Raw genomic sequence first — 18,784 nt, 5'->3', positions numbered from 1 at the left:
AATGTTCACAGAGAAGTGTTTTTTAATTGTTTCACTTCAAGGTATACACTACATATGAACTCAAGCCACTTGAGTTCTCCTGCATACAGATATTTATTTCAAATGCCAGGACTATTTGTTTCAAATGCCATGGCTGCACAATAAAGGTGAAACTCTACACAACTGAAACATAGGAAGAGGAGGTGAAAACTCTCTTCCATTTTCTGAAAGTGTGTAGGAGTGCAAGGGGTCAGCTCTTCCACAGCTGTGGGTGGCATTTCCATATTCTGTTGGGAGTTTTTTGGGCAAAAATCCTTTCTAAAGGTGGCAAGTCAGCTGCTCAGCTGTTCTGTAACCTTCAGCTCTAGGAAATATTCTGAGTCATACCAGATGCTTCTTGGAGTCCAGCATGGGACTACATTGTCTTCCTTAGTCATTGTTCAGCTATTTCCCCATGGAGGAATTTTAGCCAGCCTTTCCATTCTCAGGACAGAAAGTACAATTAAAGCCACAGATGCCTGTAAGGATCCAAGCACAAGATGCAAAAAGCCTACTTGACACATTAGTACGACAATTATGAAGAAAGAAGTAGGTATGGTTGCTGTGCCATTTCATTCTTTATTCGGTTCTTCTTCCTTCCTTCCTTTTAAGTGCATTTACCACTGGTACTACATATTGTGAGAGATCATAAATAGGTGTCAGGGTAGTGCTGTCTTGACAACTTCTATTTCATGAGGTTTTAAAAAATGCTCCAGAATGTTTCATTATTAATTTTGCCATTTTCTTGTGGATAATGTTGGTTAAGGCAATGAAACACAATTCTGGCACAGCATGCTCTTTATATAAAGTTTAAAAATACATGCAGAACACTCTTTCTGGCTTTATCCAAAGGCTTTCGGATAATATTTTTAGCAGCACATAGTGTAGGCTTGTGGTGATATTGTGCAGCACAATATGTTTTTTTTCAGAGGTCTACATGGACATTCATTTATTCAGTTTGGAAAATACCATTTTTGCTTATCCTTTGTGAGGGAAATATGGGTTCTGATTTTTTTTTAAGAAGATGTATACGCAAAGAAATCAAAATTGAATTGCTGTCTGTCTTTGCTATGTTGGAAATAACCAGCAGTAATTACCACTTGCATTGAAAGCATCCTTTTCCCATGTTGACTCTAAATAACTGCTTTGGAAGGGTTCCTTGGCAAGGCAGGGATAGATATGGGTATCTTGTGTGATTCTGTTTAATTATCTGAGTGCCAAGTCTATATCTGGACCAGGAACAATGACAATCACAGTTTAATTAGGACTCCTCAGTGTGTGTGTAACATGACTGCTGTGCCCCAAAAATCTTAGATCACATGCAGCTCTTGCCCTTTGATGGAATTGTGTATTTTATAATTCTCTCTGCTTAGCTCATTGTGGCAATACAGTCCATGGTTCAATCAAAGTTGCACAAAAATCAGGAATCAGGATGAAATTTGAATGCGTGGTTCAAATGCCTACTACTGCAAACTCCTCCTCTGCATTCTGCCAAAAACAACAGTCATATTCTCAAGCATTATGGCCAATGCTTTCTTTATAGGAATGAGATTTCCCCAATGGAGCGGATGTGCCTGCAGTACATTTGCTATGCACAGCTCACCGAAGATGAGCTGTGAGTTCCCTTTCTGCTCCCACACTTGTAGGGATTTTTTGGAGCCTGTTCAGCAGTGTGGGAGTTCTTCAGAATGGGGCAGTCTCCAGTACAAAGCACACATAATCTGCTTGCCAGTTTTTGTGGACTCTTATTTTCACACTTACCAGAAAAAAGGGTCAGGGCACTGATGATTTAACTTTGTTATGGATGCCTTTACCAGATTCCCAATTAAAGACAGTGTTACCAATGTTAAGATGTGTGGGAAAGGCACAGAGGGAGCACAGACATGGTTACCTGGTCTTGGAAGAAATGATCCTTGAAAATGACTTTGCTGCATAAAACAACAATCTGCTCCCCAGGCAAGTGCTTTGAATGAATACTCAATAGATCTGTGTTTTCAGCAGCCTCCAAAACTACTCTCTTTGAGTTATTTGCTGGTTTTGCATTAATATTAGTAAACTCTGGAGAAAGAAAGAATGATCTCGGGCCTTTGATCTCAACCCTCAAAGCCATAAAAAGTCTCCAGCTCTACATACTATATTTCAGTACTTCAGTAAGGCTAATCATGCACAGGCAGATGAGACAGTTTGCGATAGCAACAGCACGAGACTTTCCCTTATGTATTGGAAAATGGCTCATCTTCTTATCTTCTTACCTTGTGAAATGTCTTTTCTATCTGGGGCCATAAATAATGGCAACTTATTGAACTTTGTAGAAAAAACAGCCCAAACAAATTTTCTCATAGCAACTTAACTACTGGCAGAGGCTTTAATTTTTCCTAAAAAATTAGGCCAAGCTTGTACTAAAACTCTGATTTGGCATACCCAAGAAAAAGTTATCCCAGGAAGTCATGTCTCATAGGATGATGGGGCTGGAAATTAATCTTCCTCTCTAGGCAGATGACTCTTCAGGCTTTGAAGTTTGCAACTGTACAGCTTATTCCAGCTGTAGAGGACAAAACCCATCACTACCTGATGCTTCTTCATATACATAAAAGGTATGTAGTGATGCACTATCTCTAATTGCTTTTTTAAAATCCCTTGAGATCTTCTGATGGAAAGAGGAAGATGTTATTGTTTTCCATCTGTGTGGAGCAACTCGAAGGTACCAAAATGTTTGAAAAATGCACTGCATCATACTCCTGTTGTGAAACATGGGGGAAAAAATAAGGGCCTCCTGAAATGGTTGATTCTGGGTTTGGATTCATGTGTATTGCAGAGGAAAGTTAACGGCTGATGTTCAGCAAGTGAACATCTGCAATTTCAATCCTGTGTGGCACAGAGTAAGGCTGTAGGCTTCGTTGTTGTGATCTTTTCTTTTTCTTTTTTTAAATACTGCATGTAGCACAGGACTCTGTTCTTTGCCCTTTGTGGGACTTGGAGACTTTCCATGGTTTAATATGAAAAAGGGCTGTTGCTGAAGGAGTGTACTCATCTAGTTTTCTTTGAAGATGTGGCAGCAGAGTGTGTGTTTGTCTCCTTCAAGGGTGTGTCCCACAGCTGCCGGATGCCTTCACTTTCATGGATTTCCCCTTGCAACAGTTTGTGATTATACACACCCAATTAACGCCATCTCTGACACATACCCTGCAGGCAGCACAGACAGCATCAAAAGGGTTCACACTTGGTACCAGCCGAGGACTCAGGGGCTGGCTGTGCTCTGGTGCTTATTTGGAGCAGGGATGCCAGATAAAGTGCACGGTCACATCCAAGTGTTTTTCTTTTTGTAAATGTAAATATGTCCTTAAAATAAATGTAATTTTCTTTTGGACCACAGCATCATTGCATCTCTGTATGATTTCATTGAGGGCAGAACTAAGGCTGCCTGAAGTATCTTGTTTGTATTTCCATAGCTAGTAAAATAGCTTCATTTTATAAGTAACTTGCGCTGCAGTCTTCTTGTAGGATTATTTCTGTCTGACTGCAATGTTCTGATGGTTAGGTTTCTAATATGTTTTTACTTCATTTACGCAAATGCTTTGTTCTTGGTAAAGAGCCACAATACCCCAGAAGACTCAAAGTCTCCATTACTGTGCAGTACAGTAAATTGTCAGTAGAGCTTCATTATTGGCATAATTCCAAAGTTTTACTAAAATACTTTTTTTTGTTGTTTGAACAGTCCAGTCAGATTACAATACAGATAAGATGCACATACATGCAGTTAGTGTCACCAAATCTCTTTATCAGATTCAAAGGAAGAATGATGAGAAGGCAGAATCTGGGGGAGCAGAGAATATTTTTTGAAATATATCTCTGGAGAGGATAAAAAATTAAAAACTGTGGGCATACCAAAGTTTTTTGCAAAGGGAACGGATTAGGTTAGCACACAAGAATCAGTTTTTCAATTTACTTGGTAAATCATCCCATAATAGCTCTTTAACACAACTGTAGCAATAGTAAATGTGAGAAATGTAATTAAGTGCAAAAAGTAAACACCTTTTGATAAAAATACAGACCCAAAATCGAAGCTTCGCCATGGGCCATCAGCAGGTCACCCTCAGAGCCAGCCCACAGAGAATGGACATCTTTTACTTCCATGTCCTTGCTCACAACTGCCCTTTCATTAGGAAATAAAAGAAGGTTTTATTTTCATTCACTAGGCTTGGCAGCTGTGGACATAGGTTTTTTACTCTCATTTTTGATTTAACATTAATTAATTCATTTAATTAACCGTAAAAATAATTAGAAATTGTAATTCATTAATAAAACTGCCACAATCTGACGATGCCTCCTCATCTAAGCCTAAGGCTTGAGCCCAGCAGCTGTAACCAGGATTAAAAACTTAATGAAAATAAAAATTACAGCGGCAATTAGGTATGTAATGAATCAATGGTTTGTGTTGCACAGGGTGTGCTACCTTCCTCAGTGGACACCCGTGCTGAACACTGTAGCAAATAGTGCTGAGCCAAAGCTTAGATGTTTCTCTCTGGAGCCTGTCTGGATGTCCATGGCCATTTCAGTGCCAAGGGTTAATGGTTAGTATTGCTCACATGTATATAGGAGCTAAGCTCTGCACTCTCAAGGAGCATAGCTGCCCTCCTGCAGACTGGGAACAGTGCCCTCCCTTCCCTGATCCCTCAGACTATGCCTAGGCTTTGCTGGGGTCTGTGCTAGCCTTGCCATGAACACGTTAACTATTAAAAAGCTTGGGTGATTCATGGTGAGCCTGGAGTTTTCCTGATGTTTCATCTTTTCCTGATGCAAGCACCTGAGGTAGCTGTAGGTTCGTTGACTCAGTGCAAGAGGTGGCATCCCTCTCCGGGTAATGGAAAAAAAAAAAAAAATTATGCTCTAAAAAGCAGAGGCAGTATCTAAGATTTAGGGTCTTATAATTTCTAAGTCAAATAAGTTGGTGAACATATAGCCAAGCTGATACAGGCAAGCATCCCTAAACAACATGGACATCAATAATAACTAAATCTGAGTGGAGAGCAGTGAAATGTATTTCATAAAAGGGGCTAGCACAGAAACAAAACTATGATAAAATGGTACCTTGATCATCAACTATTTATGGAAATTATATACAGACTTTGTTTGTGATGATGATTTCTTTCAGTAGCAAGCAAGCTTCTACTTCACTGTAAAATGAGACATGCACCTCTTAAATTGCATGGGGTATATGGAACAGTGCCTGCTGCGGGGATACTAGGAAGAGATCACAAAGACATGTTGTGGCCAAAGGAAACAGTGTGATGTTATTGAGTGTGTCACGTAAAAAGGTGACCCTTTGTGCTTATACAAGGTCTTTTATCAGCTGACAACATCCAGCCATGCCAAGGATGTTGTGCTAATCTATTCCTTGCCTATCAGCTGTGATGTGCATACAGCAACATCTGTTACTGGAAAAGATGTAAAGGGACCTACCGCGGGTCTAAAGTGAAATAACATTACATTGTCCCTAGAAAGTAAAGTTATTGCAAGTGAAAACAACTGGTCTGTAAATATGAGCATGTTATATATTTGATCTAAAACAATTTTGTTTATTCACAGTGCGTATATATCAGGACAAGTGAATCAAGGACGAGTAACCTTCTTACGTTAGCACTTGTGTTAATTATTTGTCACCGTGGTTTTTTAGGTAATTTTATATTGAGGATCCACTGAGAGTAAATTTATTGAACTCATGAAAATGTCAAGCAAAACTGTCAGGTTTAACCATATGAATGGTCACTAAAGTAGCTGGTGACTTTGGCAAGGGGAAATACTCCTCTTTAAGGGGCACTGTTGGACTTAGAGAAACAGGCTTGTCTGTGTTCAAAGGATCACTAATCATTTCTCTTAGTTTTGAATAAAGGGTTCTCAATTACTCTAGAGCATTGTATGGGCATTAGGGGCTCCTGATTACTTTGACTGAGGTGCTTGCACCTTTTCCAAGCTATTACCTCTTCTGCTGTAGAGAAAGTTTTTGGGAAACTAAGCCTATATCCATCCTTTTCCTATAAACAATTCATATTATGGTCCACAGGAAGAGCAATTAACATGAAGAGCTCATTTTTTATTTCAACCCTTCATCTTTGCAAGAGGATTTGTGCCTTTGTCCTTTCAGAAACAGGAAAGCCCCTGAACATGCAGGGAGCAGGGGGCTCTTGACCACTGACACCCAAGGTTCATGCACAGAGCACCTTCAGTGGAAAGCAGAGGAACTGAGGGCATGATTTTCAGAGTATGCATTCCCTATACCTTGTCCCTGCCTTTTAATGATTCTGCTGAAAGCAGTAGATGCTCAGCATTTCTGAATTCACATTCTACACATGCAGAAACATCTAAGCATTTTGCCTATGCAGAAACCACTGACTGCAAATCTCTTGGCCCTTGCCAGTTATATTTTAGGTCTGTGCCAAATGGGCACATGTTCTGAATGAGCTAACTTGAAATATAGTGGTGACATCCACAGTAGCAGTTTCACGTAGGGCCGTGTTAGCAGCTTTGCTCCCTGTCATTGTGGTGATTCCACATCATAATGCAATGGAAGAAGAGACTGGGTGGTATGAACCATGCTTGAGGGATTTCCTAGCATGAAACTGCTCAGTTATGCTGCATCACCCCTGTTCCTTTGGAGTATCTTAAAGTCTGGTACTTAGTAGTGATGCTGGTGAAAAAACAGGCATATAACTATTTTCATGCCTTCAAAGCAGGAGAGTGTGGAGGTAACCTGGAGAGAAGGCATCATCCCTTGCATGGAGGAACATGTGCTCATTGCCTACAGAATTCATATACTTAACACTATTGCTATTGATAAAATTATTAAATTATTACTTTCTAAGAATAAAAAAAGTTTTTATCTTATATTGACAGAAAATCATTGCAAAAATGGAGTTTGCCTCCTCCCATTGTGGTCTCAGTTCTTTCTACCTGACATTTCTTGGGTCTTCTCAACTCCCTGTTTCTTTAAGGTCCCCTGGTGCTCTGGAGACTTCTCTGCATCAGAGTAGCACACCAAAAAAGAGATGAGCCCTTGGGATGTAACCGCAGGGATGCCTTTAACTTTCTTGCTATTCAGCACAAGTTCCTGTGGTATTGAATGTCATGTGACTAGAAAGTAAAAACTCCAAGCCTCGGGCAGATATCTGCCAAAGCATTCCTTTCTTATTTGTTTTGGGGCTTTGTTCTGCAGGTCCTGTGTGACAGACATGTGTGAGTGTCCGATCCATAAAAACTGCTACTGTGAGTCATTCCTGGCATATGCCCGAGCCTGCCAGAGGGAAGGGCTGAAAGTCCAGTGGGTGCCGGAGCAGAACTGTGCAGGTAAGCATTTTGGGACTGCTGCTTGGTAAGCCATTGCATATGCTAATAGGCTACTATCCTACTACCCTTTTACTGGTGAAGTAGGATCAAAAATCATACAGGAATTGTACCAGCTTGGAAGTTCTTGGAAGTTTTTCTTTCAGGATACGTAAACTGTTGATTACAGAAAATGTTTAAACTCCTTTGACCTCCTGTCATAACATAGTTATATTTCTGGAGACAACATGCACATACAATTGCAATAGGTTCAACAAGGAAAGAGGAGCAAATGTATTTAGTTGGAATATTAAAATGCAAACCTGCATTAATTATTGCATTTGGTCCGTATTCGCTGTGTGCTTAGGACTGCATTCATTGCAAGTAATTGTGACTGATTGTTTCCATGAGAAGCAGTGGCCTGTGGTTATGGGTACTTGAACTAAAATGCAATATTGCAGATGAGTATTTCCCCTGATGATGGTCTCATTAATTTAGGACACTCTGTAATGGCATTGGTTTGCCTGGGAACGTATTCAGATTTATGTAAAGCAATTAACAGTAGTTGAAAAAAAAAACCAACAAAAAATGAGAGGAGGATACTCAGCGCTGGTCAAAGAGCTATTACTCTCTGGTCTATTTTGGTGATTGTGTGTGGCACAGGGTCTACTCTCTCAACTTCAATTTCCTTTTCTGTTGAAGGCATTTTAGCACGGATGGGTGAGTGACAGAGCAAATTACGTTTGATTTACTGTTCCTAAGAGATTCGTTTTTTTCTTACAAAAGTTCATTTTTTTTTTTCTTTCAAAGGAACAGGACAGTCCAAACAGGGTGTTGTTGAGTGAAAACCCTATTCAAGGATGTGGTCTTAGACAGCACTAGTAGTGTATATCATTTTAATCTGTTGATCTGGTAGCAGATCCATGCAGAACCTGAAGCAAGCATCCTGATTTTTTTTCCAAAGCACTTCACAACGAGACCTCACTGTGGCAGATGCTGTAAAAAGAATAAAAACTCTTTGCTAGCAGCCCCTGCCTTAAGGAGTTTATACAAGTGTTGACTTATCACGACTTAACTAATTGAGGCTTCATTTCACAATTTTTTTTCTGGCATCTTACCAAAGACAAGAAAATTTTCTGAGGCAAAAACAGTCCTTGAGAGAACATTATGAAAGAATTTAAACACACAGCCTCCATTAAAGCTAATGAAAGATGTTTTTAAATCAACATGAGTTTTTTAATCTCTTCTGCAGGGAAAGGGGTAATCTTGTTAAGCAGAAAATATAGATAAGCTCTATAAGTCTAAGTACCCTCAAAACAGTTATTTAAGTATCCAGTGTCAGATAAGTAGCACCATTTTCTACAGTAAATCATACAGTAAGCATTAAAGTGTATCCACTGCTTTCCATATGGTCCAGTGGCCAGCATCAAGATTTTAATCTTTAACTTGCCTTTTTTCTCTCCAAAACGAATAGTTGCAAATATTGTGTCCCAATTGCAGATGAAAGTTCATAGGTGGGAAACAACATATCTGTAATAAAACTTCAGCTTTCTGTGACTTTCATTTCCTGCTTGAAATTTCATAGCTGGTGGGATACTTGCAAGAGTTGTGTTCTGAAGAATATGGAGTATACTTATTAGTAAAGTCAGGTTTTAATTATACTTTTGTGTGTTTTAAAACCAGATCTTGTGTGGTTGCCGGTTGCTCTACCCTAACTGCTGTAAGCTTAGCTCATTTTTATAATCTTCAGGAAACTTGTGTTGTCTGGAGGGCCAGCCAAACAGGATGCTCAGGAGGCTGAATTGCATGTCCTGTTCCCTACATGCTCTTCTCTCTCCCCCAGTGCAACAGCTTATCCTCCTCTACGTTATTCTGCAGAATACTGCTGCTCAAGGTTTACTGTCCTATGAGGTTGACTCGTTAAAGGGAATGTCAGCTGTCATTTAACTGGAGGAGTGAAAAGTAGAAGAGAATGAGTAAGGAAATTGGTTGGGGTTGGAAAAGGTTGGTGAGATCCACATGGGAACTGAGAGGGTTAGGAAAAGGGTATGGGTTGCCGTGGAAAGCAGTGGGGAGTGAGACGTGTTAGGATGGGCATAGGAAAAAATATGATTTTTCAAGGAAAGGTTAAAAAACCAGGAGAGCCAGCATGAGGGAAATAAGAAATAAGAAAAAGTGATACATGGAAGAGGGAAAATAAAGTATAGAAATAGAAGGAAGAGGTTTGAAAAGGAAAGGAGAAGGAAAAAAATGATATATATATTTTTTTTAACCCAAGAAAGGTTAAACAAGAAGTTTATAAAGTACAATTAAGTAAACTGAAGCGGTGAAAGGCCTTGAGACATAGTAATTTAACACTGCATTTCTGAGGACACCGAGAGGAAGAAGACTCAAGGATGGTAGAAGGCAGTAACTCCCTGCCATGGGCATGACTACACCTGCAAGAATGCAAAATGCGCTGATGTGCTGACATGCTACAACAATTTCATAAAATCTGAACCATTCTCTCTTTTCCTCTGTGATCAGTTGAAGTGGGAGAAGATGAGTGTGTATCTGATTTTGACTCTTCTGCTTTGACTCCCTTTCCTGCTGTAATTTCTAGCCAGTGTCACTCTTTTTTGCGGCTGTATGTTGCTTTCCTTTAACTGCTTTATTCTGTATGTAAATGTATCAGGAGGGCTATTCTGGCTTTTTGGTGGAAGCCTACTGAAAACTGAAAGTTGAAAATATTAACATGAGTGTATCATGGGAAGGTCAGTGCCCAGATCCATGGGCTTTAACTCTCTTAGAAGGAGATGTTGTGAATTGCAAGCACTATGAGTGACATTCCATTTAAAAGTCCTACAGAAGACCTCTCAACTGTGTAACACTAGCAGAAGAACCCAGAAGATTCATTGATGCTCAAATATTAGTTCAGAATTTTCTGTGAAATCAGATTTACCAGATATCATCAATCAAAGGAATCCTTCAGCAGTTATGTTACATATTTTGGCTTTTGTGTTGGGGAATAAGAGTTCCTCCTAAATAATTACGTCCATGTCTGCAAAGACAGGCACGGACAGATACAAGCCTCCTCTGTGAAACTGCCAAAGTGGTTGAACTAAACCAGGTCTAGTCTGCAAACTGTAGCCTTATTAGGCAGGATTTATTAGCTCAGGCACAGTGCTGTATTCATGTGACTATATGGCTTCTGGACTGGAGCTGGCTATTATCCCGCCAACTCAGAAAGTGGTCTGAGGAAGCTCACATCTGTCATGACAAACACATGTTCTAGAAGAAGAGTGGAAAAATCCTGTTGGGACTGGTAATGTTTCAAAATACAGTATTAATAGTAACTTTTGTACGTTGGGGTTGGGTTTTTGATTTTTTTTTTTTTTGCTAGTGTACTAAGGAAGAAGTTATTAGTAACAGAACTCAGTTCTTTAAGAGAGGAATTTGTCTTAAAAGACGGGTGCAAAGACACCACTTCTGTTTTCCATGTTTACATGGTAGTGAATCACTTCAGCAGATCCTGGGAAGCCTTCTGCAGAATGTCTTTATTTTTATATTTTAAACTGTTGATGAAGTGGAATGTTCTGGATCAATCACACCACATGTTAACAACTGAATCACTCAACAATAAAAGCCATCCGGGGAACTTAAACAGCAGCCATTGTACTTTTCTGATTTTTCCCTCGACAGCATGTTAATAATGCCATTATAGGCTGCCTACAGCAGAAAATAGTCATTATATCTTCTACATGGCATCGTCTGAAGGATAAGGAGGTGTTTTGATGTCCCACGTCCACGTGTGGTAAAGCAGAGATGGGGAGTACTTACAGATGCCATGGCTGCCGAGGGCAGGCTGTAATATGTTCTCATTTGCTCTGGGGTAGAGACGAGGAAGTGGAAAGGAGGCCTTAGCCAACTTTCCTCAAACCTACCGGCTGAGGAACCAAACACAGCTCAGGTGGAAAGAACAGGCCAGCTATTACTGCAGTAAACCTTTGTGGGATGAAACCTGTGCAGCCTTAAAATTGAAGCTTGTATTCCTTTCTATATGGAAACCACATGTGCTGAAGTCTAATGTTTGTTTTTGGTTGGTCAATTAGAGATCCTACAAAGGGAAGCTCATTTTCAGAGAGGAAGGACAAAAGCTTCTAATAAAAGGCTCCCGTAAGATAATTCACGCGGTGTGCGGACAATCACTAACCATCCTTGAATGTCTTGCTCTACTTTTCTAGACTGTTAATATATTGTTTGCAAAGCTCCTGGGAGATCTGCATTTTTTTGTTTCCCCTCTTACAGAGATTCAATCTCTATTCTTAACACACTATGTAAGTGTAGAGTTTCCTGGTAATCTAACATTTTATTCTATGCTTAATATTGCTTCTGTGTTTTTCCCACCTTCTAAATTTCCTGTTTCATTTAAATTTTCTTTTCTAAATATTTTAGAATAAATTTTGTTTATTCCTTATTTAGTATGGAAGGAAGTTACCATGCAGAGCAAGACAGAAATGTAAAGATGGAAAAATATTCTCAAAAGATCTATGCCAAAAACTGAGTAAGCCTATCTTGAACATAGCTGACAGATAGATGTTTGTTTCCAACCTGTTCTAAAACAATGTTCAATTAAAGATGTCTCACAGAGTTTCTAGGTAGGTTGCTCTTGGTACTTTCTTATGCTTAAAGGTAAAAAGTTGGGTTTTTTTCTCCCCTGATATCTAATATCCATCTAATGTTCAGCATTTGATTCTCTGTAACTCCAGGGTCATTTTCCTCTGTACTATCCATTTTTTACATTTTTGTGTTTCTTTATTAATATCTGTGTCCTAAGAATTGTGTACGCATTCTTGTTATAATTCCTTCTTCAGGACTGCTTTTCAGATATGCATAAATTCCATAAAATGGGCAAGAAGTAAAACTTGCAAGAAGCTGATGCTGTTTTGAAGATCCCTTAGTGGTGAAAAGGAATACCTTAAATTTATGATGCCTCAGCAATAAGACTTCTATCCTCTTTGATAAAGTCATATATATTTAATCAATTTATATCTGTCTGTTTCCTCTTTATGAATAATAGTAGTACTGTGATGACACTGTAGGTCAATCCTCACAACAAAACAGTGTTTTCTGTCCATAACAAAACTGTTACTTAAAAAATCTTGACCTTCAATCCCTCTCAAAGTTGAAGAAACCTCCCTAGTACAACCGGCTCTTTGAAAATGGCATGAGATGATTCTGGATGCTTCAGAGTCCCTTACCATCTATGGAAGGTTTTATCAGTCCTTGTACTTGCCATCAGCACAGCTGTTAAAAAGTATAACAGACTTTTATTTGCCATTGAACTGTGTATTATTCTCCATACTAAAAAGGCAGGATATAAAATGTTGAGAGTTTAAATATTGATCTGGAGGGGTTATAGGGCTTTTAGCTGAGCCTTCAGTAGTCCTTTATGTTGAAAATGCATTGAGCTGTCAGCTACATAAATTAATGAATGGATACTGGAATCCTTAACTACAAGAATCCTCACTGTCAGTGATACCTTGGTAAAACAAGACAAAACATGGATACAATAAATTTTAAATGTTTGTTTGTTTGTTTGTTTGTTTTAGAAATGGTGCTGCTGGATTAACAGCATTGATTTGGTTTGCTGCAATATGAAATATAGAAAGTATAATCTTAGGATCAGAAATTCTAATCTGGTGATTCTCTTCTTTCTGTGGGAGTGGAACTGATAATAACTGTCTGTCCTTGTAAATGCTTCAGAAATCTTTGATAAAAGGCATTGTAATAAAAAAGTGTGTTAATCCTTTAATATAAAGCATAGATCTGCATATAGATAGAAATCTTGCCAAAGCATTATATACCTTTAACTGTGTTAAAATTCTAAAAAAGTTAATACTGCTGTGGACTTGATAGCTTTTGATAAGGAATTTTGCTGCTTTTATATTTATGATGTAATAGAGTGGAATGGTTTTACAAGTAATTTTTTCCTCTAGATAATTGTAATGCCAAAATGTGCTTTTTGATATTTGGAGTAGAAACTAAGCAAACAGATAAGTAAATTTCCTTGTGGGGCTCTGTGTAATATGCATATTTTGTTCCTTTTAACTCCTTTCAGCAACCCAGTGTAAACATGGCGCAGTTTACGATACCTGTGGTCCGGGATGTGTCAAAACATGTGACAACTGGAATGAAATTGGACCATGCAACAAGCCCTGTGTTGCAGGGTGTCACTGCCCAGCAAATTTAGTTCTTCACAGAGGAAGATGCATCAAACCAGTCCTGTGCCCACAGCGGTGACATTCGTTCTCTTTCCATGGACACTGATGCGGGTGGTCACTTACCTCTTTGACGCTCACAGCCAGTGAAGGACTCCAGCTGTTTGTGTGCAGATTCTGCAAGGTACACATCTACTCACAGAGTGTAAATATGCTCCTCTGTGTGTGCTTGTGTGTCTCTAAGTACACACACATGGCACCTAGAAAGATATATAAATGTATACTGTGTGTATGTAGACACACGTACTTAAGTGCCCTAAACTTAAGTACAACCCATATATTTATATATATGTCCACACACAAATATACATAATTTCTATATACCATAGAAGGATGAAGTATAATATGTATATTTTTTGCTATAAAGTTTATGTATTATTATTTCTAGGACCCTGATCTGTAAGTCATTGTATAAATAAACCAGGTGTTTTTAATATAATATTGTGGCATGAAAAGATTTGATGACTTTGCCATTGTATAAGTTTGTTGTTTCCAAGGAGACTTTTTTAGGGCCATAGCAATGCCAGGCTGGATTAGTTTCAACACAGAACCTGGATTTACAGTTGTACAGGAAACACATTTCTCTGGAGATGGAGGATTTATCTAGGAATATTTCATGCGTACCTTAGAGCTGCATAGTGATTGGTGACAGTGCTTAATCAGGCAGAGAAAGCTGGGGATTGGTTTTTATGCTTTACTGAAATAACTGTGCAAAATTATTTCCAAAGCTGGTTGGACAATGGCCAGGATAGAGATATTTCTTTCTGGAACGGCACCAAAGAGTTAGGGGCCAGATTTTCAGAAGTGTTTGGCACCCAACAGCTCCCTTTGAAAATGTGACCACTTCCCATTTCATATCCTAATGCCCCATGTCTGTTATTGTGTTTGGCAGTAGCCATGAATACACAATGAGGAGCTTGAAGAAAATATTCATGTATATATTAGCCCCTTAAACATGTTTGAAACGCCTAGGTTTGTTTCATGTCTCCCCCAAATATTACACAGAAAGCAAATCCCACTCTGAAATGTTTGATTTCAGTGTGCGTTAAAACATAAAATAATGCCAGGCTTAGTAACTCATTTAATTTATCAGCATGGTTTAGAAGAAAGACAATTTCACCCCACTGAAAAACAGTAGAGAATGTCAAATGCGAGTTGGAGAACTGCAATTTATTTCCGTAGTGGTCTTTTGGTTGACGTTTAAGAACATGTGGGCTCTGTGAAGTTTGCGTGACTTTTGAAGTCTCCCAGGGGAGCAGCAATAATATGCGATTTCATTAGAAACTGTTAAAAAAGCCATACAACTTTCTCAAGCCTGAAGGGACAGGGGGCTATTTTTTTTCACTTTAAAGCCTCTTGTAGAGCCTGATGGAATGGTCTCTGGAGATGATAGAAATCTTTGTACATCTGATTTAGGTTTATAATGAAGTAATATCCTCCCACACAGCTACTTCCATCATGCCTTGAATTGAAATTGCACATTGTAATGCTTTGAGCAACTTTCTCCTTTAATTCTTTTCTCTCCAGGAATTTAAGCAGGGCCTGAGTTTACAGTAAGTGAGTGGGTAAACACTTGAGTTATACAACCTGTCTGTAATCCTACCCTGGAGGAAGATGCTGAGTGAACCTGGTTAACTTAGACACCACACTATCCAAAATGCTGTACCACCACAGTGTTAAAAAGAGCTGGGCATATAAAGCCAAGAGTGTTCCATGGATGTTCATCCAAATTTTAAATAAACTCAGCTTGATCTTTTTATGTCCCTTTTGTGTTCGTTTTCTCGGAAAAATCAAATAATTCCGTTTTACTGGCAGAGAGGGTTTTGAAGACTCACACAAGTGCACTGGGAAGCAGTTTTATGTGGCTCATGTGCTAATGGAATGGCAAAGCTGAAATTTAGAACAATTGCAGTTGGCTGAAAGAGTTAAAATATAAAATGGTAGTCATTAAAATGATTTAAAGCATCAGTTAGACCAAAGAGCATTTCAGCCTGTGAGCTTTCAATGCTGAGATGTGCGGTCTAAACCATTAAAAAGAATATTTGACTACCTTTAGTTTAGGACAGATTTTAATTACTTACTTCTCAGTGCTTCTAAAATAAAAATACAGGCAACATGAATTGCATACATGAACAGTGTATACATCTGTCTTTTTCTTTTCTCCTGACTTATAAAGGTGAGTGAAAGATGAAGGGAGAGCCCTCCAGCTCTCTCAGTCCACTGATCACATTTAAGCAATGCTTAATTGATTCTAGGTGAAGAGGTGACTCAGTCTTTCTGTAGGATGAACTCTGTTTTTAGATCTTAAAATGGTTCCGTTTGAAACCTGACCCAGGTCATCTCAAAATGAGGACTCATTCCTTGGTTTAACTTTTTCATATCTGCCTAATTAAGAGTAGACCCATGCTTTTTCTTTAGTGATGTAGACTGAGGAAGAAAGTGGTCTTACCTCTAAGTGACAGGATTGTACCCTTATGGTGCTGTAGAGCTTTTTCTTCCAAACTCCACCGTTTTCAAGGCAAGAGTAAGTGCTATAGTCTGTCTGCTCAGTTCACATGTACCATCTAAGATAAGGGTGTTCTGCTTTTCTAGAAATTGCCCCCAAATTTCAACTTGGCAGAAGTTTTATATCTGTATCTGTGGTTACTGTGTGCCTAACTGAGCTATCGAGACCAGATCAGGCCCAGGTGGGCCTGTTGCACTCCACTCTTCTCTTTGTCTCTCTCCTTCAAGACCATTCAAAAGTTGAAAGTCTAGCCCAATACCATCAATAACATCATTACTACTGGCCTCACAGAGTTTGGCTTTGCTCATGGAATATTGCCCCTAGGATGCTTAGAGCTGGAAGTTTCCTGTACATCACTGGAGATTCATTTTTTATGAAATTCACTGGTAATCCAATTTTAGTATGCTAAATGTGTTTAATATGCAATAATGTTTCTAATAATAACATAACATTGATAATTCATATGGCACATGGTGTATTCACCATGGAAAACTGATGATTGTGTAAATTTTGATCTTGATAGTGCTTATGTCAATCTGTGCATATTTGTGCAGATTTGTAACGTGAAATATATTTGAAGGAGCAGAGGTTCCAGTCAAAGAATGATCCAAAAGGGAAGTCTGAGAAACACCTCTGTAATCCAATGGGCTGAGTCAAGTAGAGACCTGGATCAGTAGTTTCACCATTAACCTGCTGTGTGTTCTCTGGCAAGTAATTTAATATTCTGAACTTCACTGGGGAAACAAGGCTTTGGATTTTTGCATCTTTTTAAAGATGGAAAATGTTCTAAAATGCCATACCAGGGTAATGTCAGCTGATATTTTACCGATCTGCTCAGGTCTGCTTTGCATCAGGTTGCCCCATCTCTCCCATATCATCATCACTGGGAAATCAGCTTTTACTTGGTGTATGTGGAGGTCAAATGTATTTACTTCCTCCTCATGAACTTTCAGTTGTGTCTATTTTTGTCATGTATATTGTGTTTTATAAACCATGGAGACAAGCCATAGCCAAACAGAGCAATTTGACTTGTAGCCCAAGAGTCCCACATCTTCCAAGACTTTTCTTCTATAGAGTAAGGTTGGTTGCACTTGGACAAAAACCAAAAAACAACAACAAAAAAGAAAATATTCTTAATATCTGACCTAAATGCAAACCCATCTTTGTATCACGTAAGTAGTTTCCAGCAGATAACCTAAAAGAAATAAGTTCTCGTATTTTCTGCTTTTTCTGAACACAGGATTCAAATATAGTTTGGCACTGCCTGGCTTCTCACTGACAGAACCTGACAGTTGCAATAGCTGGACTGATCTTGAACAGCTGTGTAGGGGTACGGTGGTTTGCTTTTTTTTTGCGTTCATCAAAAGTGGACCAGGTGGTATCAGAGCTAACATATGACAATAACAACCCATGCATTTTCAGCTGGACAGACTGGAAAGAGAGTCAGTCAACAGCATTTAGTACTGAAGTGGTGAGGTGTTCAGCTATTTCAGGAACAGTCCCAGCTAAAGGATATTATGCCAAGGTCTCAGTATTTGACAAATGGGAACTTCACGTTACATAACACTGATCAAATACTCATTCTTCTATCCCTGATTTTACCATTTTTAGAAAGTCCTGTGGCAAGAGAGATGTTTCTGCTCCCTTACAGAACCATTTCTAGTCTACTAGAAATGCAAATGTTTCATGACACCATGCTGCCATAGCAGTATTCCTTTTCTCTGTGTTAAAAGTTGTTGCACAGATCGATATTTCTATGCAAAATAACTGTGATACCCCAGCACCAGAATTTCTAACAATAAAATAGGGTTCTCCTCCTGTGAACACAAGGTAGCTCTTGATCCCTCACATGGCCATGGAAAGAAAACCACCCCACCAAACACTCAAAACCCCAATCCAATGGCAGTGTAATCATGTGTTGAGATCTGATTGGAATAGGTATATTGTTAGGTGTAGAAATCCATAATTAAAATAAGATTATGAGTCTATTCCTACTTTTCTCTCAACTGTTACATCACCTTTGAAGGATTCACCAAAGTTAAGGAAAGGGATTTTATTTCCAGGGCTGAGATGAGAAATTAGTTTCTCATGCTTCCACTAGCACAGCAAACCTGCCTTGGTTTCCTCCAGGATAAACATTTTAGTGAACACACATCACCACAACTGTCAGAACAAAAGCTACAAATGCACTTTTATAACTAGTCTTGTTCCTGGCTTTGAGATAAAATTGCAAGTTTTCCTTCTGAGAGAGCACAAGTCACTTTTTTTGTAACACCAGTTTTACCAGGCAGCAACATTACTTGGCATCAAGCATGATTTTAGAAACTTCAAGTGATGTAGCATTTGCTATTTGCATTGATGCCTAAGGTTTTAACTTTTATATTTTTCAGATTCTGTACTGCTTAGTGTGTAACTCTGAACTTTCTTGTAGCCTGTTAATTTCTGCTCTCTCGTGCTAGGTAGACATAACAAAGCCTCTCTGGGCCTGCTCTTCAAGGACAGCCAGACCATCCTAGGTCCAAAAAGTATAAACCAAAGAGCCTCTAAGGGGGCAGGCAGAGGGGAAATTACACCATTAAACTGAAGCTTTAATTGGAGAATTAACCCTGCTATGCAAATGAACCAAACCTATGAAAGTGTGAAGAACTTGTGACCTGTCGTCCACCTTGGGGTCCATCTTGGC

At 38.9% G+C, this 18,784-nt stretch overlaps 1 protein-coding gene across 5 annotated transcripts in view; it reads left to right on the top strand.

Annotated features, from left to right (window-relative positions):
• The window catches only part of BMPER (BMP binding endothelial regulator), a 148,804-nt gene extending 133,446 nt beyond the window's left edge, over positions 1-15,358 (top strand). For 4 of the 5 annotated variants that reach the window (XM_032105321.1, XM_032105331.1, XM_032105303.1 and 1 more), the window contains 3 exons: positions 2,511-2,612; positions 7,229-7,359; positions 13,436-15,358. In XM_032105321.1, coding sequence (XP_031961212.1) covers positions 2,511-2,612; positions 7,229-7,359; positions 13,436-13,617 — 415 coding nt within the window. In that variant the 3' untranslated portion in view covers positions 13,618-15,358. The remainder of the gene's footprint in view (positions 1-2,510; positions 2,613-7,228; positions 7,360-13,435) is intronic. The other variant, XM_032105312.1, reaches the window with a different exon arrangement.
• The last annotated feature ends 3,426 nt before the right edge of the window (positions 15,359-18,784 follow it).

This window comes from Corvus moneduloides, chromosome 1, assembly GCF_009650955.1.
Source record: "Corvus moneduloides isolate bCorMon1 chromosome 1, bCorMon1.pri, whole genome shotgun sequence".
Taxonomy (NCBI): Eukaryota; Metazoa; Chordata; class Aves; order Passeriformes; family Corvidae; genus Corvus; species Corvus moneduloides.
This window is presented reverse-complemented; position numbering and strand designations above follow the sequence as displayed.